At 37.2% G+C, this 22,357-nt stretch overlaps 3 protein-coding genes across 4 annotated transcripts in view; 1 reads left to right on the plus strand and 2 right to left on the minus strand.

The window, feature by feature from the left end:
• LOC126475299 (peptidyl-prolyl cis-trans isomerase E) overlaps positions 1 to 16,152 on the minus strand; it is a 79,416-nt gene extending 63,264 nt beyond the window's left edge. For both annotated transcript variants that reach the window (XM_050103063.1, XM_050103062.1), the window contains exon 1: positions 16,039 to 16,152. In XM_050103063.1, the coding sequence (XP_049959020.1) occupies positions 16,039 to 16,072 (34 nt within the window). In that variant the 5' untranslated portion in view covers positions 16,073 to 16,152. The remainder of the gene's footprint in view (positions 1 to 16,038) is intronic.
• On the minus strand, positions 12,760 to 15,777 carry LOC126475296 (uncharacterized). The gene is made up of 3 exons (XM_050103058.1): positions 15,761 to 15,777; positions 15,443 to 15,540; positions 12,760 to 15,088 (listed from the first exon to the last, which is right to left on the minus strand). Exon 3 carries the CDS (start codon positions 15,083 to 15,085, stop codon positions 12,899 to 12,901), a length of 2,187 nt encoding a protein of 728 aa, XP_049959015.1. The 5' UTR covers positions 15,086 to 15,088; positions 15,443 to 15,540; positions 15,761 to 15,777; the 3' UTR covers positions 12,760 to 12,898.
• Positions 16,153 to 16,370: 218 nt separating the features above from the next.
• Positions 16,371 to 22,357, plus strand: part of LOC126475298 (serine/threonine-protein kinase RIO1) — a 115,466-nt gene continuing 109,479 nt past the window's right edge. The window contains exons 1-2 of the mRNA XM_050103061.1: positions 16,371 to 16,533; positions 16,620 to 16,780. Coding sequence (XP_049959018.1) covers positions 16,448 to 16,533; positions 16,620 to 16,780 — 247 coding nt within the window. The 5' untranslated portion in view covers positions 16,371 to 16,447. The remainder of the gene's footprint in view (positions 16,534 to 16,619; positions 16,781 to 22,357) is intronic.

The following is a 22,357-nucleotide window of genomic DNA, read 5'->3' on the forward strand; positions in this document are numbered from 1 at the left end:
AAGATTTCAGGAATTACTGCAACCAATCGCCGTTTTTTTCTTCAATTTTTATTTATTCATGAATGGTTTCGAATCGCCTGGCGATTCATCATCAGATGATACCATTTAGTTTGGAGTATTGCGGGGGTCGTGCATTGTTTTTATTCTTGTTGCAAGCACTGCTCTGGAAAACATAATGTATGCTTTCCAGTATTGTTAAATATCAGGTGAAACAAGCACTTTTCCACCGATGGTGACTCCCACATACTTTATAAAATATAAACAAACCGAACACTCTTTGGTTCATCTGATGATGAATCGCCAGGCAATTCGAAACTGGTCATGAATAAATAAAAATTCAAGAAAAAACGGCGATTGGTTGCAGTAATTCCTGAAACCTTTAACAAGACAATAGCAATGTTCCAAATCCAGAATGGATTAAAGTTTTAAAGGTGAGACTGTTCGCATGTTAGCGACACAACGCAGAACATTCCCTATAATACCCCAGACATGTTTCACAAGGGAGGGTAAAAAAGAATAGCGAGAGGATAGACATGCAGCAAGGAAGGGAAAAATTGCTGCAAAGGCTGGGGTTCCATGGTAGCCAAGCACGAACCCGCCTAAGGGTGGTGAGCGCCCTGGGGGGGGGGGGAGAACCTTCTGAATCTGCTTAGTGTATTCATTTCGTGGTCTCCCTTTACAGTTTTTACCTTCCATGCTGCTCTCCAATACTAAATTGGTGATTCCTTGATGCCTCATAACATCTCCTACCAACCGATTCCTCTTCCTAGTCAAGTTGTGCCACAAATTCCTCTTCTCCCCAATTCTATTCAGTACCTCCTCATTAGTTACGTGATCTACCCATCTAATCTTCAGCATTCTTCTGTAGCACCACATTTCGACAGCTTCTATTCTCTTCTTGTCTAAACTAGTTATCGTGCATGTTTCACTTCCATACATGGCTGCACTAAATACAAATACTTTCAGAAATGACTTTCTGACACATAAATCTAAACTCAATGTTAACAAATTTATCTTCTTCAGAAATGCTTTCATTGCCATTGGCAGTCTACATCTACTTCAAGTGTCGTCATTTATTTTGCTCTCCAAATAGCAAAACTCATCTACTACTTTACGTGTTTCATTTCCTAATCTAATTCCCTTATCACCACCTCATTTAATTCAACTTTATTCCATTATCCTTCCCCCCCCCCCCCCCCCCCATGTCCACCTTTCAAGACACTGTCCATTCTGTTCAACTGGTCATCCAGGTCCTTTGCCTGCCACTTTAAGAATTTGAAAGAGAGTATTCCACTCAACAGCCAAAAAGCCTTCTCTAAGTCTACAAATGCTAGAACTGTAGGTTTGCCTTTCCTTAAACTATCTTCTAAGATAAGTTGTAGGGTCAGTGTTGCCTCACGTGTTCCAATATTTCTGCGAAATCCAAACTGATCTTCCCCGAGGTCGGCTTCTACCACTTTTTCCATTCGTCTGTAAAGAATTCGCGTTAGTATTTTGCAGCCGTGACTTATGGTTCGGTAATTTTCACATCTGTCAACACCTGCTTTCTTTGGGATTGGGATTATTATATTCTTCTTGAAGTCTGATGGTATTTCGCCTGTCTCATACATCTTGCTCGCCAGATGGTAAAGTTTTGTCAGGGCTGGCACTCCCAGGCTAACAGTAGTTCTAATCGAATGTTGTCTACTCCTGGGGCCTTGTTTTGACTTAGGTCTTTCAGTGCTCTGTAAAACTCTTCATGCTGTATCAATCTCATGTTTCATCTTCATATACATTCTCTTCCATTTCCATAATACCACCCTAAAGTACATGGCCCTTGTATAAACCCTCTGTATACTCCTTCCACCTTTCTGCTTTCCCTTCTTTGCATAGAACTGGTTTTCCATCTGAGCTCTTAATATTTATTGTAGTGGTTATCTTTTCTCCAAAGGTCTCTTTAATATTCCTGTAGGCAGTACCTAGCTTACCCCTAGTGATATATGCCTCTACATCCTTAGATTTGTCCTCTAGCCATCCCTGCTTAGCCATTTTTCAATTGCTGTCAATCTCATTTTTGAGACATTTGTATTCATTTTTGCTAACCTCATTTACCACATTTTTATATTTTCTCCTTTCATCAGTTAAGTTCAATATCTCTTCTGTTACCTAAGGATTTCTACTAGCCCTTGTCTTTTTCCTACTTGATCCTTGCTGCCTTTACTATTTCATCTCTCAAAGTTACCCATTCTTGTAAATTGTTCCCTAATGTTCTCTCTGAGACTGTCTACAGCCTCTGGTTCTTTCAGTTTATCCAGATCCCATCTTTTTAAATTCCTGCCTTTTTGCAATTTCTTCAGTTTTAATCTACAGTTCATAACCAACACATTGTGGTCAGAGTCCACCTCTGCCCCTGGAGATGTCTTACAATTTAAAACCTGGTTCCTAAATCTCTGTTTTACCAATATATAACCTAACTGAAACATTCCGGTGTGTCCAAGCCTCTGCAACATATACAAATTTTTTCATGATTTTTAAACCAAGTGTTAGCTATGACTAAGTTATGCTCTTTGCAAAATTCTACCAGGCAGCTTCCTCTTTCATTCCTTACCCCCATTCCATATTCGCCTACAACTTTTCCTTCTCTTCCTTTTCCTACTATCGAATTCCAGTCACCCATGACTATTAAATTTTCGTCTCCCTTCACTATCTGAATAATTTCTTTTATCTCATCATACATTTCTTCAATTTCTTTGTCATCTGCAGAGCTAGTTGGCATATAAACTTGTACTACTGTAGTAGGTGTGGGCTTCGTGTCTATCTTGGCTACAATAATGCATTCACTATGCTGTTAGTAGTAGCTTACCCACACCCCTATTTTTTTTTATTAATTACTAAATCTACTCCTGCACTGCCCTTACTTGATTTTGTATTTATAACCTTTTATTCTCCTGGCCAAAACTCTTGTTTCTCCTGCCACTTAACTTCACTCATTCCCACCATATCAAACTGTAATCTATCCATTTCACTTTTTTAAATTTTCTAACATACCTACCCGATTAAGGGATCCAACATTTCACGCTCCGACCCACAGAATGCCAGTTTTCTTTCTCCTGACAATGATGTCCTTCTGAGTAGTCCTTGCCTGGAGATCCAAATGGGGGACTATTTTACCTCCGGAATATTCTACTCGAAGCTATATTGTTTAATTTCTGGACCTTGCATATTGATGAGTAAGAACACCTATTCAAAAGTAGGGAAAATGGATTATTGGTAAATACAGAAAATTAATAAAATTTGAAGTTGTAAATCAAAAAATGTGTAATTGTAGTGTGATTTAATGGTGTAAGATTTGCCTGCAGTTTAGGGAATGTGACTGCATTAATAAGTGTTTTTACTTTATTTTACAATATACAATATAATAAAAAAACCTCAGAAAATGCTCTTAAGATCATAAAATCTAGATGATCATAATGAATGTTTTAACCCTACAATGCATGGTGATGCATATATGCACTGTCACTGTTTCCATCGACATTATAAAGCAGCAATTGTTTTTTAAGCCTCTATCCTCACAGCAGTGATACATTGCTGAAATACCACTTTCAATTGTTCCTTTCATTATTGGCAGTTTTCAATGTGTCAGTCTTCTGTGAGGTGTAATCTTTGGTGTTGACCTTACACAGACTTAGTGTTGAGTACTGAGTGTTTGAATAATCAACAATCATTGTTGCAGTACAAGGTAAGCACTAAAACAAATGTCTTTATGGCCTAATTTGTATATTTTATATACAAACAAGACTGAATCTTCCATGCTTCAAACCTGGATATTCATAAGCTTTCAAAATTGCTAGTTATAGGTTAATAAACTATTGTATAAAATTAACCAAGAGACCCCTTCACCCAGCTACTTTGGTGGATCAGATGACAAAAGTCAACTACAACTAGTTAAGGGAATGTCTCCAATGGACAAGGAGCTTCTACTGCATAGGTTTGGGCTTGATTTTACTGAAGATATCCAAATTTGTCCATAATATCAAAATGCCTTGTTGATGACAAAATTTCAGTCCCTGCAAAAGACTTACTGCAACCCATTTGGTAAAGAAAAACATTAACCAAGAAGGCTCTAAGAGCAGTGACAGCTGCAATGTCTGATAGGTTGACGTTACTGACTAATGTTTTTAAACATGGTCAGAAAATCTGTACCAAATGTAGACATGAAGTGGCCCAAAAAGAATCATTCCACCAGCTTAAGCAAGAATCATCATTCACTGAAGATATGGATGTTGTTGATGCTTGCTTTACTGCTAATACTTCAGTACCATCACCTGGAGAGTCACTATTAAAGGTTCAACAGGTCACCAAAAGGGGTTCAATAAGATACATAAAGTGCAAAGTTCTGAAAGCCCAAGGTAGCATTACTAAGGTAATTACCACAGCTGGTGGTATAGGCCAAGTAGATATTGCTCAAATACAAATGGACGTGTGCCAAAAATTTAAAGATGTAGATATCTTAAATGAAAAACTTAAGTTTAAGGCTTCAAGAAATTGCAGTAAAGTTCAAATTTTGACCCTAGCCCCAAATAGCTGGACTATTGAAAAACTGGCTAAAGAATTTGCTGTTTTGACTAAAATGGAGAAGTCTAGGAAACTAAAGATAGAAGATGGGATTTTGGCAACACGTGCAAACTGAAAAGGGAAAAAGCTCAACGATGAAGTAAAACAAAATGTCTTCACTTTTTTTGGAGATTTTTCTTGTTTATGTCCAGGCTAAAAGGATTGTGATGCAGTAAAAATAAATGGGAAAAAGATTCAGAAGCAGAAATGTATGCTCCTTTGAAACCTGAAAGAAATGTTCATTGCTTATTGTAAGCAATATGGAAATCAACTGAGCTTCTCAAAATTTTGTGAGTTCAGGCTGAAATGGTGTACTACAGTTGGTGCTTCTGGTACACATTCAATATGTGTATGTGCAGTTCATCAAAATGTCAAATTAATGTTGGCTTCAGAACCATCCATTCAAGATGACTACAAGGTTTTGAAAAAAAAACTGTATGCAGTTTGAAATCAAAAGACTGTGTAATGCAATGTTGTGAGGAATGTCCAGGAAATACAAAACTAGAAGCTTTTCTCGGAGACATTTTTGAAGACTATGACCCTGAAGAAACAATTTAACACTAACAACAGATCCATACTGACAGACATGCATTGGAGACACGTCAGAGAACTGTTGAAGATTTCATAGGCACACTGATTTTGAAAATTACTGGTTTAAGAAGCTATCACTTTGTGACAAAACACTAAGGTGTAAAGTAAGCCGCTAAAAAGAAATCTTGCAGAAAATGAATTAATTATATTGACGTATTTTGCTGAGAATTATTCATTTGTTGTTGAAGATGCTGTGCAAGGATTTCATTGGGAGAAGGCCACATTACATCCATTTGTTATCTATTTTGGTGGCAAAGAAAGTCAGAGTATTAGCATTTGTTTGATTACCGACTGTCTCCATTATGATACCATTGCTGTCCATGCCTTTCAAATAAAGTTAATAGCATATTTCACATGAACAAGAAGATGCCTCATCAGCTTTATGCACCCACATGGTTCTGCTCCTTTCTTCCACTGGCCAGCTGCGTAAGACACCTGCTGGATTCCTGTGCAACCTATTCTTGTGACTTCAAAAGCACAATCACAGTCATCATCAGGAAGATAATTTTTCTAAATTTGCCTTTACAAAATCGATAACTATTTAACAAAAAATGGAACTCACTCTTTAGTGTTTCTGTTTTGCAAATCTGCTGTGTTGTGTATTAGATTTGTTTTGTTGCTGTTGTTGTAGTCTTCAGTCCTGAGACTGGTTTGATGCAGCTCTCCATGCTACTCTATCCTGTGCAAGCTGCTTCATCTCCCAGTACGTACTGCAGCCTACATCCTTCTGAATTTGCTTAATGTATTCATCTCTTGGTCTCTCTCTATGATTATTACCCTCCACACTGCCCTCCAATACTAAATTGGTGATCCCTTGATGCCTCAGAACATTTCCTACCAACCGATCCCTTCTTCTAGTCAAGTTGTGCCACAAACTCCTCTTCTCCCGAATTCTATTCAATACCTCCTCATTAGTTATGTGATTTACCCATCTAATCTTCAGCATTCTTCTGTAGCACCAAATTTCGCCAGCTTCTATTCTCTTCTTGTCTAAACTAGTTATCGTGCATCTTTCATTTCCATACATGGCTACACTCAATACAAATACTTTCAGAAACGACTTCCTGACACTTAAATCTATACTCAATGTTACCAAATTTCTCTTCTTCAGAAACGTTTTCCTTGCCATTGCCAGTCTACTTTTTATATCCTCTCTACTTCGACCATTGTCAGTTATTTTGCTCCCCAAATAGCTAAACTTCTGTACTACTTTAAGTGTCTCATTTCCTAATGTAATTCCCTCAGCATCGCCTGACTTAATTCGACTTCATTCCATTATCCTCATTTTGCATTTGTTGATGTTCATCTTGTACTCTCCTTTCACGACACTGTCCATTTTGTTCAACTGCTCTTCCAAGTCCTTTGCTGTCTCTGACAGAATTACAATGTCATCTGCGAACCTCAAAGTTTTTATTTCTTCTCCATGGATTTTAATACCTACTCCGAATTTTTCTTTTGTTTCCTTTATTGTTTGCTCAATATACAGATTGAATAACATTTGGGAGAGGCTACAACCCTGTCTCACTCCCTTCCCAACCACTGCTTCCCTTACGTGCCCCTCGACTCTTATAACTGTCATCTGGTTTCCCTACAAATTGTAAATAGCCTTTTGCTCCCTGTATTTTACCCCTGCCACCTTCAGAATTTGAAAGAGAGTATTCCAGTTAACATTGTCAAAAGCTTTCTCTAAGTCTACAAATGCTAGAGATGTAGGTTTGCCTTTTCTTAATCTAGCTTCTAAGATAAGTCGTAGGGTCAGTATTGCCTCACGTGTTCCAATATTTCTATGAAATCCCAACTGATCTTCCCCAAGGTCGGCTTCTACCACTTTTTCTATTCGTCTGTAAAGAATTCGCATTATTAAACTGATGGTTCGGTAATTTTCACATCTGTCAACACCTGCTTTCTTTGGGATTGGAATTATTATATTCTTCTTGAAATCTGAGAGTATTTCGCCTGTCTCATACATTTTGCTCACCAGATGGTAGAGTTTTGTCAGGACTGGCTCTCCCAAGGATGTCAGTAGTTCTAATGGAATGTTTCGACTCAGGTCTTCCAGTGCTCTGTCAAACTCTTCACGCAGTATAATATCTCCCATTTCATCTACATCCTCTTCCATTTCCATAATATTGCCCTGAAGTACGTCGCCCTTGTATAGACTCTCTATATACTCCTTCCACCTTTCTGCTTTCCCTTCTTTGCTTAGAACTGGCTTTCCATCTGAGCTCTTGATATTCACGCAAGTGGTTCTCTTTTCTCAAAAGGTCTCTTTAATTTTGCTGTAGGCAGTATCTACCTTACCCCTAGTGAGATAAACCTCTATATCCTTACATTTGTCCTCTAGCCTTGACTGCTTAGCCATTTTGCACTTCCTGTCAATCTCATTTTTGAGACGTTTGTATTCCTTTTTGCCTGCTTCAGGTCCCATCTCTTAAAATTCCCACCTGTTTGCAGTTTCTTCAGTTTCAATCTACAGTTCATAACCAATAGATTGTGGTCAGAGTCCACATCTGCCCTGGAAAAGTCTTACAATTTAAAACCTGGTTCCTAAATCTCTGTCTTACCATTATATAATCTATCTGAAACCTGTCAGTATCTCCAGGCCTCTTCCATGTATACAATCTTCTTTTATGATTCTTGAACCAAGTGTTAGCTATGATTAAGTTACGCTCTGTGCAAAATTCTACCAGGCGGCTTCCTCTTTCATTTCTTCCCCCCCAATCCATATTCACCTACAAAGTTTCCTTCTCTTCCTTTTCCTACTATTGAATTCCAGTCACCTACGACTATTCAATTTTCGTCTCCCTTCACTATCTGAACAATTCCTTTTATCTCATCATACATTTCTTCAATTTCTTTGTCATCTGCAGAGCTAGTTGGCATATAAACTTGTACTACTGTAGTAGGCGTGGGCTTCGTGTCTATCTTGGCCACAATAATGTGGTCACTATGCTGTTTGTAGTAGATTACCCGTACTCCTATTTTTTTATTCATTATTAAACCTACTTCTGCCTTACCCCTATTTGATTTTGTATTTATAGCCCTGTATTCACCTGACCGAAAGTCTTATTTCTCCTGCCACCGATCTGCGCTAATCCCCACTATATCTAACTTTAACCTATCCATTTCCCTTTTTAAATTTTCTAACCTACCTGTCCGATTAAGGGATCTGACATTCCACGCTCCAATCTGAAGAACACCAGTTTTCTTTCTCCTGATAACGACGTCCTCTTGAGTAGTCCCTGCCCGGAGATTCGAATTGGGGACTATTTTACCTCCGGAATATTTTACCCAAGAGGATGCCATCATCATTTAACACTACAGTAAGGCTGCATGCCCTTGGGAAAAATTAGGCTGTAGTTTCCCCTTGCTTTCAGCCGTTCGCAGTAAAAGCACAGTAAGGCCGTTTTGGTTAGTGTTACAAGGCCAGATCAGTCAATCATTCAGACTGTTGCCCCTGCAACTACTGAAAAGGCTGCTGCCCCTTTTCAGGAACCACACGTTTGTCTGACCTCTCAACAGATACCCCTCCGTTGTGGTTGCACCTACGGTACGGCTATCTGTATCGCTGAGGCACACAAGCCTCCCCACCAACGGCAAGGTCTATGGGGGGGGATCTGTTTTATAGCTTATGTTAAATTAATGTTTCACAATGATTTATAGACTAAAAAAAATACTTGTTGGACTTAATGATCAAAATATTTCACTTTTCAATCTTCTTGACATGCTGAAATAATAACTTCTGAAATGTATTCTTACCCATCAATATGCTAGATCCAGGAATTAAACAACATGGCTTTGAAAGCTTAAATCATGCTCTTTCCAGCTGTAGCAAGAAAAAGAGGATTGAACAAGACACAAATGACATATTGCCTCCCAAAAATACCCTAAAATTTGCACATAAAACAATTTGGCTAACTTTGCAGATGGCATACTCCATGTAAAGTAGGACATGTTTACAATATTTAAAAGTTTCAAATTTGGCACTTTTTATGTATGTTTGGAAAAGGGTGGACTTTTTACTGTAGGGCAATTATGGTTTGTGGCCCATTATTGCTTTCCCTCCATGGTTTGTAGACATTTTTATAACACCATATGTTTTTCAAGTGATGAGAGTGAATTATTGGTGATTTTGGACCTTTATTTCAACTAACTGGCAGGTAAGAATTAGCATATCATTATTTATATTATTGTTACATACCCTAATGTATCGCATAAAGAGTATAAAACTGAAGTAGGTAAATTACAGGTTGGGGTAAATAATATAATACAACAGCACGACCTTTCATGTAATTAAGTTTTTATACCGAGAGAGATATTAGAGATAAGTTTATCTTGTTCAGTAATTTACTTCATAGTGTGAATGTGTAACTAATAACACTACTAAAAATTTCCCAGTTTCAACCAATATTGTAGAAAGAGAAAATTAAATGTGTGCTGTGAGTCACAGTTGTATTAATTTAAGACTAGAAGAAGACAATGGCCCTTAGCAGCAGCAGAATGACAGAGTAGGAGGAGGGAAAAGTTAAAGAGTGAAGGAAAATTTGAAGAATTTAAGAAGACGCCTTGGACCATGCGGTGGAGAGAGTTAGAAAACATAGGCAACATATGGTGTACGATCAGCAACCTAGTAAAGCAAGTTTGTCTCTGTTCTGTAGAAGTCACATAATGCTCTGGATAAAGCCATGGCTTGAGTGCTGCAATTGCTTACACTGGCAAGGTACTGTCACTTATACCTGAAAATGTGAAGGTAGTTTCAATCTGGTCAGATGGGCCTGCCTCACAACTGAAAAACAAATATATTACTGCTTCTGTACCTCAATTTCAAGCATTTCATAACGGGGAAATCTACTGGAACTTATTTGCTACATCCCATGGTCAGATTGCTGCAAGTCCCACAACTATGCAGGTTTTTCATATGTCTATTGATGAAATTCAAGGGATCAATGTGAAACTTAATCTGGCTCAAATATTTTCTTCAGCACCATCAGTACCAAGCATAAAAAGCTTTCACTACAAACCTTTCTGCTGTCTCCAAATAATTTTGCTACTGCAGATCATCATACTGAAGAAACCATAGAAAATGTGAAAACTGGAGACTGGAACAAAGTAGTATATGGCGGTAAATTCAATGCTGTAGAAGTATGTGCAGTTTTTGGAAATTCTTACTTAGTCAGTGCAATGGAGTGTGCTGGTCGCTATTCTAAATGGCCCGAAAAACGTGATGAAATTATAAAGAAAATTAATCCATTTGATGATGTCAATACAAAAGGATATTTCATTTCTCTGAATTAATTGAATTTACAGTTCATTTTCCCAGATGTCATGCTCTTATAATTTTTCTTAGTGTTCGAAAAGTGAAATGTTAATGTTAAGTTTATCTTATTTGGCACATAATGTCTTATTTTCATTTCTCTGTTTGCAGGAAAAAAGTTTTTCCAACAAGTAGCAGCAACTAATGTTTATAACGTAACATTGAGTCATGTGCCTTATTCAATATATTAGGCTACAATGTTTCACATGGAATAAATATTTTTAGAAATCTGTAACTCTGTCATTTGAATGCCAATCTAATATGCATTTGCTTTGATAAAACCAGATCCACACTCTTAATAGTTTGAGGACACTTTGGACCTAACATGCACATTAGGAGTAGGATGTCCCAAATTTGCAACATGAGTCACAAAATAAATTACATTCTTGTTCTTTATGTTTAACCCTCTTCCCTGCTTAAATAACACTTCAGGATCTTTGCCTGAATAACACAATTTATAATAATGATTTACAAACGAAAATATGGGTTAATAGATTGATAACAAGTCACCATAGTAAAACACCGATTTCAAAATCTAATGTGAGTCGCCATGGAATCTCCCAGATGCAGACCTTTTCTTCTAGGCATCCAATGTTAGTTAAATTTGATCCATATATAGACATTATAAGTAGGAATAGCCCTCTTATGTTTCATAGGAAAAGTAGCAGTGGTTGGTAAAACATTAGCTCTCAGAATAGCACGACAAATTTTTTAGCCACTTTAGAGGCTTATATCTATATTTAGGTGTGGCTAAATCCCAAATTTTTGCCGTGGTGTGATTCAACATAAAAAGTTACCTATGTATGTTAAAGCTAATGACCAAATGTGTGCTAGAACTTTTAAAAAAGCTTATTACATTTGCACCTTTGCATGTGATGTGAAGATGAGTAGCCTCTCTTTAAAAGCCCCTAAAATTCAACCCCTGAAGATAGTGAACTGAAATTTGGTATATAAGCATCAAAGAACATATAGAACCTTCACACCATATTTCATTAAGTGGCTTGTTCCAAGGTAGCCCTTTTTCTCCTAACATACACACATTACAAAATCAAAAGTAATTACCTTAAGTTTTAGTCAGAGTTTACTCATAATCCATTGATACAACACTTTAAAGAAGTAGCCAGCAGTGGCTGCTTTTGCCTAGTAACACATTACTAGGCTCTTTCAACATCCCCACCCAAAGGTTCTCCTCCATGATGGGATGGGTTAGATCTCTCTCTCTCTCTCTCTCTCTCTCTCTCTCTCTCTCTCTCTCTCTCTCCACTCTGAGTATTTCACCTTCAACCTGCCCTCCTTTTTTCCTTCTTCCATCACTTCTGAACAGCATCTTAAACTCCTCCCACATGATTCTTGTTAATTCTTTCCTGGATCATTCCTGCGCCCAAGTGCACAGTTAAGCAATGGTTACCTCTCCAATTATCCCTATATACCTATCTGCGTTCTAAACAAAAATTATTTTTCAGTCTTTAATGTTGATTTTTTACTTAATTTTCACGCATAGGAACTCCAAGTTATAATAAGCTACATTACTGTATATAATAATCCATGTTTATATTATTGTGCATTGTTAAGTATGCTGCATCACCATTATTTTTACAACTGATGTCATATTCTCTTAGTATGAATCTTATTATTGAGTGTCCCACTTTATATATTTATTTACTGTAGAATGTTAAGAGACAGAACTGCAATAACGTATGTTCTATATAATATAAATTACGCTAGACATTGCTACAGTGTTACTACCTGGGGGATTCCATTGTCACGGGTGGGACAGTTGCACTACGTTTTTCAACAGTCAGATGCTAATATAACATGAAGTATAAATAGAAATAAAGTAAAAATTAACTGGTTGCCTTACAAATAATTGTTTTACCTTCCCTTTAAATCTGAATGTCAGAAGTTTACATATTGAGCTGTTATTCATCTTTAAAACTTTGTCACGGGTGGGACAGCAAATAGACGTAGCATTGAATAACCACCAACATTTTAGAAGAATTCTGTGATTTATGCACTTATTGTCTTTTGAAAATATTGAATTCACATTAATAAAACAATTCTCTACATGACATAATATCAATAAATATTAGATTAGTAATACTTACTTACAATAATTGCAATCAAAGACTGTCACGGGTGGGACAAGGAATTGTCACGGGTGGGACTCATGTGAAGTACAATCTTTTTTTTTTTATTTAAACTGATTTTATTATTATGTCAGTTAGCTACGAATCAGTAGGTAACATATACTTAGAGGACACTTTAAGTTTTAATAACTTTGTAGAACATTTTTGTTGCTTATAAGTAATATAAATTTTGGTATGGTATTAGTTTACAGTTCTGAGTACTTAATTATTTCACTTGAAGAATGTACCACTTTGAAAAAATACACTTGGCCTCTCACCCACTTTCGAAAATGTCTAAATTGCCAGGAAACTCATAATATAAGGTGTCCCTAACATGTTTGACATTTGGATTCGGCAGAATAGCAAGAACTTGTTTAAACTCTATGTAGGATACATCCTCCTTGTCAGCTTTAAATACCTTTGCTGAGTCCCCAACAGATCGCATACACATAATCTGTATTTCCCCATTGTCTTCTACACTTCTCTGTGCAATTGCAGCATATCTGTATGTAGTGGATTTCTTTCTTGCAGTTTGGAACTCAACTAAAATAAATGTTCCTGGCATGATTTGTTCCACAGCTGGTTCTGAACCTGTAACTTCTTGGGAATTGGATGTCAACAGGACATCAGGATATGATTCCTCATCACTCATCTCAGAATCTGTGTAGATTAGTGAATATATGTTGGGTGAAAGTGGGAAAACCTCCACTTTCTCAAAATCTGATTTTAGGGAAGTTCTACCACATACTAGGTTACAAGTATTGTAACCGTTAAAGTAATGCTTGCTGCGAATATCTTTTATTTTTTTAACAGCTTTCCAGCGGCCATCCAGAAGGTCTCTGTTTTCATCAATATGATCTTTTGTCAGAAGAAGAAAGTTTATTCCAGAAACAGATGATTTGGCACAGTCTAAAAACTCCTGTGCATTGCTGATGATGACTTTTCTTTGCTTAACTTTATTCCAAACAGCCCTTTTTGTTACAGCTCCAATGCCATCCACTGCACCTTTCCCATGTGATGTTGCAAAGAAAAACCATTCTCCAGACACTCCAAAGTCTTGCATCATGTAGCAGAGGTTAGAAATGGTGAATTTGTTCTTAAATTGACCTGCGCAACCATCAGAGAAAATTCGTATCGAGGTCAAATTGGGAAGCTCTTGTTTCAGCTTACTTATTATACTCTTCAAACATGCATAAACTGAGTACTTGTCGTGGCACGGTTCATCGCTCACAATTGCAAATGACTGCAGCCCTTTTTTCATCCAAACACAAATAGTGACCACTGTAATCTGTGTATGACTCCAGTGGGCACTTTGTATCTCATCTTGTGCTAGTGCTACATAGTTTTCTGCAAAATCTATTTGCAATACCACTTCATCATCACTAACTGATGCTTTCACAGTCTTGAAAGCTCCAGATTGCGTCCTTTTGACACAGAAGTGCTCTTTGAATGTTTTTAGTTGAGACTTAAGTTCAGAGAGAGCTTCACAAAGTGTTCCACTGGTAGTAGTCTGTTTAGGGTGACACTCATGTTCGGTCCATTTTCTCCAAGATATTATGTCACACAAATCAAACTTTCCATCTATTAATGTGTGTAAATTCATGATGCATTTCTTGCATTGACTTGTCATGCATATTTCACTTTCTACATCAAAGCAAACAAGATTCATAAGGTGAGTGTGAGTAGCAGGGAAACTAGCTATTTCTTTGTGAATGGCTTCAATGATGAAGTTGAAGTTAGCATGATATCTGCACACACATACATTGTGAGGCATTTGAGACGCTAGAACAACATTTTTAGGCCGCAACTCGTAGAATTTTGAAATCTTGATATCAATATCTGGATTGTCTTGCTTAAAAAGAAAAAATGCTTCCTTAACTGTCATATTCATGTGACGTTTCTGCAAGCTAACTCTTTTCCCAGTTCCATGGTCTACAATAGACTTTACATCCTTTATGCCAGATGTCTGCCTGCTGATTTCATCATTTGTGAAAAAATTTTGTATTTTGAGCAGATTATCACCTGTAAGTTTTCGAGATGTCTTCTTCACTACTGGGAAAATCTGCTTTACTACCTTTTTAGGTAAGCTTTCACTTACAAGCTTTTTTATTACTGCTGATTTTTTTGAGGGGCTTGAAGGAAGCAACTTCTTTACCCGAGAAACAGCTTTGCCAAGGGACTGAGGACATTTATATGATCCTAACTGGGAAATACAGGTCTCAGACTGATCTTCAATTAATACGGATTTTAGTTTAAGTCTGTACTTCCTTTTTCTTTCAGCTTCCCTCTTTCGATATTCCAATAAAGATTTTTCACTGTAGGATACCTTCATCTTCATATTTTCCCTTCTTCTTTTATCCCGCTCTCTTTCTTTTTCTTTATGGACATTGTACTTGCTGGTATCTTTCTTCAGTTTTTCTCGAAGTTTTCTCATACGCTCTGCTGATGTTGTTTTCCCCATTTTCTGAATAAACAGGAAGTTTTTATTTAGTGTAAACCATCAAAGCACTTGTTATATCAACCAATTTAACTTAACAATAACAAGAAGTGTTAAATGGTTTAGATTTGACTAACATCCAAAAATCTGTCACGGGTGGGACACAATTTCTTTTAACATTTATAGATGATCATTTACAACTTAGAAGGTGCCTTATGGTTCATTGGATGTTTTTATTTGTTTTTCTTACTTCTAACCTAAAATATATAGAATTACTATAATTGCTGAGTTAGAAGGTAAACTTTTTCATGTTTTTTGTCACGGGTGGGACACTAAATACATAGTAACTTTTGTGAATTAGCTGCATACTTAATAACTTACCTTTCTTTAAAAACTGAAGTTTGTCAGGAAGATATGATTCTGCTCTTGAAATTAAACAATTAAAACATCAACAATTGCTGCAACCCAAATTTAAAAAGCTGCCAACACAAAAAGCAAACATTTTGTTTTCCATCCTCATCTGTACAATCGCCAACTTTGTTTAACTATATTTCCTCAGCTAATTAAGTAATTTTTATAATTTTTTCAGGACAGTAAAATTCAACTTTTGTAGATTCGAAAAACTATAACATTGTTAAATTTGGCATTTTTTCAAAAAATAAGCCTCAGGCTCAGTTTGGCATGGAATGACCCACCTACCTTTATTCCGAGAACATGTTGTTTCCCAGGAAACGAAGGCGTTATAGCAGAAGCGGCCATGATCATAAGCCATGGGCTACGCCACATACCCGTTACCATATAATTACCGAACGAACAGAAGAAAAGGATAGCATTTTCTTTCATTTACAATTGATTTCAATAATAATATGTCATCGCGGTATATGTCTATATTATATCACTTGAGTATATTACTTGTAATCCAAATATAAAGTCATCTTACAAGTATCGGCAATGTAAACAACAGTTATCACACTTACCAACATACACCGTACGTTTAGTATTTGTTGTCATAGCATTGAACTATTTCACAACACAAAACTACACATTTGAAACTCAGTTTTCAATCATGCAACATCCAGTGAACAAAAGTGTATCGGGACGTGGGTGACATGTTTCCAACTTTTGAAACTTGAAACTTTTAAACGATACTGACTACTGAACTGGTTTTCTTCAGTATAGTGTATTATTTTACAGATTAGTAATATGAAACTGCACTGACTGCTTACAATATTCGTAAACATTACAGCTTCAACACCCTGCAATCGCCTCTGATTTTACTACTATTGGCGACAGTGCATTCGTATGATTGCGTCATAACAAAAGTCGGTCTGTTTAGGTGTCGTGAGTATTGCATATGTATAACAGTAGTCTGCTAATGCATAGAAAATGGATTTGGTTGATAGAGAAATTAAGGAGGCTTGGAATATAGATTCCGTCGATGGGCAATTTAGCGACGCAGAGGACGATGTTGGGTAAGCACCACCGACGAAAACAGCGTAAACAGGACTTTGAAAGTTTTACTTATTTGTGTTTCTTTATTATTGTTATTATTTTAAAGCTATCCGACACCTAGAGGCAAACCACTGGTCAAATCACAGCTTGTGACAGGTGTGCAGAACCTCGAAATCAATGATGGAAGTGGAAGTGATGGATATGAAGCCGAAGATGATAATGGAGACTATCTGGATGAAATGTACGATTGGCCACAAAAAGCACCAGGTAAATTTAAGTCCCAGTTGTTTTTAGATGAATTTTCCTAAAGTAATGTATATTGTAAGCCAATTATTTGTAAATACTTAACGGGCATGTTGCCTTGCGCTGTCACGTGTACAGACCCGTGTGGTGGCCGTTTAAATCCAGATATTATCTCTAGCTGGTAAACGTCTGGACGAAATCATTTTGATACTGCATGAAGCATTGAAGCAGAGCTCTAATTGCTTTGTAAACTGTTCTGCATGGCAGGTCTGTCAATTAATAAGAATATTTGAGCTGCTACGTGAAATAACCCGCGATTTTGCCCTTTTTCCCCTCGCCTTATTCTGCTTCCTTGCAGTGTGTTTAGTTCACCCTTTCAATTTGAATGAAAGCAGCAAACCTGAGTAAGATATTGTAGTCGATGATCACCTTTGTAATACGGTTCTTAATGTTAGTTAATTAGTGATTACCCAACTGTATTGTAACGTTTTGTTTCACATTTCTGAGTTTTTAGTTCTTGGTGGAATCAGTACATCATCTCCCCATCTACATTTTGATTTCATAACCCACTTCTGTGTGGCTTGAAGGCTACATAATGTACTAGTATAGCATTTCCACCCCACTCTTATCATCCATTTGATGATTGTTAGAAAAATAATTGTCATACCTCAGTATAAGCCGAATTTCTCTGATTTTACAGTCATAAGTATTATACAAGACTGTGCAAGGAAGTAATAAGCAAATAGTAGAATTCAGTCTCACATTTTATTACATTACTCATTACTATTTTTAACTTTACACCCATCATCAATTATTAAAGAGCTGAGGCAGGGGATACATTGACTGCATCCTGAATCAAACTGCATTTGTAAGATACGAAGGACATGAAAGGGAAGCAGTAGTTTACAAGTGAATGATATATGGTTGCAAATATTCAATATATTCGTTGAACAAGCAGTGAAAGAAACCAAGAAGAAATTTGGAGAAGAAATTAGAGTTCAGGAAGAAGACTTAAACTATTTTGAAGTTTTTGCTATAATCTTGTAACTCTAACACAGTTTAGCCAGATATGTATGATAAAGTATAATTAAATAACATGGTGCCAAGGGAAGTAGATTAGGAAATGACTCTAGCAATAATTGATGAGATTGTTGTTCTGGTACAAAATAACTGATGGCAAAAGTAGAGGAAAGATTAATGTGTTAACATCAAATACAGATTAGTGTTTAGGTCAGGTAACTTATTAAGTCATTTAACTGAATCTTCATCTATGTCTGCAACTACAGTCTTCTTCTTCTCCTCTCTCTCTCTCTCTCTCTCTCTCTCTCTCTCTCTCTCTCTCTCTCTCTCTCTCTCTGTCTCTGTGTGTGTGTGTGTGTGTGTGTGTGTGTGTGTGTGTGTGTGTGTGTGTGTGTGTTTTTCAGTTGACACAGAGTGCCAGTAACTATATTTGCACTTCCAGGTAAAATACATTGAACACAACAACCAAGAAACATTATATTACACACACAAACTCAGAGTGTACAATAGCACCAAACAGGGCTATTATATTTCACATGATGCACTTTGCCGCCATCTCATACACAATATATTGTTCACACAATCCCAGCACCCCCTCTGCCTTCACAAGATAAACCAAATAGCCCCACAATCTGTTCTAACTTCTCTTTGCTCAAGTGTTTTGTCAGGTCACTCAACACATGTTTTCTGTGCTCAGGTAGTCCATGGCAATTTTCTGTCATTCTGTGTTGTCTGGAATAAAATGGTGCCTTATATCAATATATTTTGTCCTAGTACTAGTGAAATCATTTTTAGCTAGGTTATTGGCTCCTTTATTGTCATAGAAGATCATTACAGGTTCCACAATTAAATTGGGTTTTGTTTCACATATTAATGTTCTTAGCCACAATGTTTCCTGTGTGGTGTAAAATAGCGCCATATACTCAGCCTCTATGGTAATCAATGCAACAGTTTTTTGCTTTTGACAAGACCATGAAATGCACCCCCCCCCCCCCCCCCATCAATTTAAAGCAGCAGCCAGTAGTGGACTGCCTATCTCCCAATTCAGTCCCCCAGTTCACATCGCTGTTTTCTTCTGGTTTTTCATTACCTTCTCTATGTCTTAAATTGTGGCCTTTTCACAGATTTCCAGTGCTTTCCCTTTGGGTCTCTGTGGTATCTGCTCACTCCATTGGTGGCAAAAGCAATGTCAAGTCATGACGTTTGAGACAAATATAACAGACTCCCTAATGCTTCTAAATATGGAACATTCTTATCACATTCCATGTCTGTCTCATTTATATTCAACTTCACTCCTACTTCCATTGGAGTAGTTATGGGTTTACAATCACTCATGCCAAATTTCTTTAAGGTTTTTTCTGTGTTTGACGATTGATTTATGCTCAGTTCTTGTCTCTCTTCATCCTTAGTGATACCTAAATAATGTTTAACCTCCCCCAAATCATGCACCTCAAACTTGGTTTACAGCTGTTTCTTAAAAATTCTCATTTGGCTTTCACTTTCAGTCAGGATAAGGAAGTTGTCCACCCATATTGCCATTATTATTATTATCATCATCATCCATTCTCCTCCCCTTTTATAGTGTATACTGGGATCTGCCTTAGAGTGCTTCATATTCATATTTAAATGATTAATGGAAAATCTCATATAAGATGTGAAACAAATACTAACAAAGAGATAGAGGGGCTGGCCAGTACTTACCTCAGCTCAGTACAGCCGATAGATACACATAAAACAGAACTGAAAATTTACATTCCTAGCTTTCGGAACTTTGTTCCTTCATCAGGGAGGAGAGAGGGGAAAAAAGGGAAGAAGGGAAAGTGGATTCAGTTACTCACAACCCAGGTTATGAAGCAACAGGGAAAGGTAAACAGGGAGGGCTACAGGTTATGAAGCAACAGGGAAAGGTAAACAGGGAGGGCTACCCTCCCTGTTTACCTTTCCCTGTTGCTTCATAACCTGGGTTGTGAGTAACTGAATCCACTTTCCCTTCTTCCCTTTTTTCCCCTCTCTCCTCCCTGATGAAGGAACAAAGTTCCGAAAGCTAGGAATGTAAATTTTCAGTTCTGTTTTATGTGTATCTATTGGCTGTACTGAGCTGAGGTAAGTACTGGCCAGCCCCTCTATCTCTTTGTTAGTATTTGTTTCATATTCATATTTATTAGAGTTTATGTAGACATCGATTCCTGCAATGTCCACTCTGTTTACGTCCATAAATACTTTTTCCCAAATGCCAAATCTTTTCCCTTTCCATCTGTTTTTCATGACTTCTCTTGGTGGAATGACATATATCTCCTCCTCCAATTTCCCATTTAAATATGCTGTTTTTACATCTGTATGATGAATTGTTAAATTTTGTTTTGCTGCCAAGGCTAAAAGATATCTTAATGAGACATACTCGACTACAGGTAAAAAAGTTTCTTTGTAATCTACCCCTTGTTTTCGTGAATATCCTTTTATTACAAGTCGTGCTTTATATCTTGGTGATAAATTTTCAGGGCTCCTCAAAGGAATACCCATCTTGCCTGTAATGGTTTCTTATCTGCTGGCGTATTTACCCATTCAAAGGTTTCGTTCTGAGATAAAGATTCCAATTCCCTCTCCATCGCTTATTTCCATTCTTGAGAGTTCAGGTCACTCATTTCTTCTTCTGCTGTTGTTGGCTCATCATTAAAAGCCTGGGCTGCATACATCTCAAAATCCGGATATTCTTTCGGTTTTGGTACGCGAGACGAACGCCTTACATTGTTCTCTTCATTTTGTTCATCCTCAACTCATTGTCATCATAAATAGTCTCAATTTGCCTTTGACTGTCCCCTTCCTGTTCTTCACTTTGCCATTCTTCACATAAGGTTTCACTCTCGGGATTAGGTGCAGTTAACTTAGAAGTCTTGCCCTTTTCAAAGTCCTTTCTATTTTCAAAGAATACTACATATCTGCTTGTAACTATGCTTTTATCCAATGGATCCATTAATCGGTAGCCCTTTGAATTCTCACAGTAGCCTACAAAGATATACTATTTAGCTTTTGGGTCCCATTTTCCTCTCGACTGTTTTGGAATGTGTGCCACACATCACACCCAAAAACTCTTATATTTCTTAGGTCAGGTTTCCTCTCTAGCCATATCTCATTGGGAGGGGGGATTCTATCCCTTTATGCTTTTGTAGGTGATCTGTTGTTCAAATATACAGCCATTGATACTGCCTCTGCCCAAATATCTTTTGATAATCCAGCATCAGTTCTCATGCTCCTTGTTTTTCAACAATGGTCCTGTTCGCCCTCTGAGCAACCCCATTTTGAGATGGGCTATAGGCCTACCTTATGGTGGTTTGATGTCTGATTCCCATTTTTGCCAAAGTGTCTTCAATTTCTGGTTAACATATTCTCTCCCATTATCAGACCTGATGATCTTCATCTTATTTCTCGTCCACCTTTCGACCATATTACAATATTCCTCAAAAGTGTCACTCACTTAGTCTTTGGAACTAAGAAAATAAACATGATGTTGTGAATAATCATCAATAAATGTAAGAAAATAACAACTCCCACCTATGGATTTACACTTAGTTGGGCCATATACATCTGTATGGATTAACTGTAAGACCTCTGCAAATTTACTTTTACCAGTCTTAAAAGGTAGCCTCACTTGTTTTCCTTTCATGCATATCTCTCAAGGGTCCTTGAATATACTATTAATTTTGTATTCCCTTTACCATATTCCTTATTAAAGACATACTCTTTCTATTTAGGTGTCCAAGTCTGCAGTGCCATAAAAAACCTTCCACTGAGTGTACTCAATGACTTAAAATTCCTATGTTTACTGTCAGTGGTATTCAACTTAAAAATACCCCTTTTGTTACTTGCTGTAGTTATAACTTCACCATTTTCCTTGATTTCTCTTGCTCTGTGCATGTCAAAAGTGAGTGCATTTCCTTTCTTGACAATTTCTTCTACAGACAGTAGGTTAGTCGCAACACTTTTTACATAGTGAACATCATGTGCTGTAACCATATTACATTCCCATTCACACTTACATGTAGGTCTAGTTTCCCATCCAAATGACATTGGAGCTTACTGCCATCAACAGTAGATATTCCCATAGGAGTCTTATCTTTAACATCATAAAGAAGAGATTTGTGTTTAACAATATGCACAGATACAACTGAGTCTAAAATCCATTCCCGTTGACAATTACCCACATCTCCAAAAGAATAAAAACATGAGAGTGCCTTACCTTTATTATTGGTCTCTCTCTCTCTCTCTCTCTCTCTCTCTCTCTCTCTCTCTCTCTCTCTCTCTCTCTCTCTCTCTGTCTCTCTCTTTAAATTAAAAAGAGCAGATGCAGTTTCCTTCTCCAATACATGACAGCTTGAAGTACTCTTTACATCCTGTAGGATTTTGACTTTTAACACTGTTGCCCATGATCGGTATACCTGAGCATTCCAGCTCCATAATCATAGGTGCTTACCTTTCAGGCAGTCCTGCCAACAGTAGTGTTCCTATCCATTTGTCAGTGATCTCAAACACAATGTTTCTCAGTCGGTTTGATGTGGCTATTATTTTGTTGACGTATTCGTCTAC

The sequence above is a fragment of the Schistocerca serialis genome, chromosome 4 (assembly GCF_023864345.2).
Source record: "Schistocerca serialis cubense isolate TAMUIC-IGC-003099 chromosome 4, iqSchSeri2.2, whole genome shotgun sequence".
Lineage (NCBI taxonomy): Eukaryota > Metazoa > Arthropoda > Insecta > Orthoptera > Acrididae > Schistocerca > Schistocerca serialis.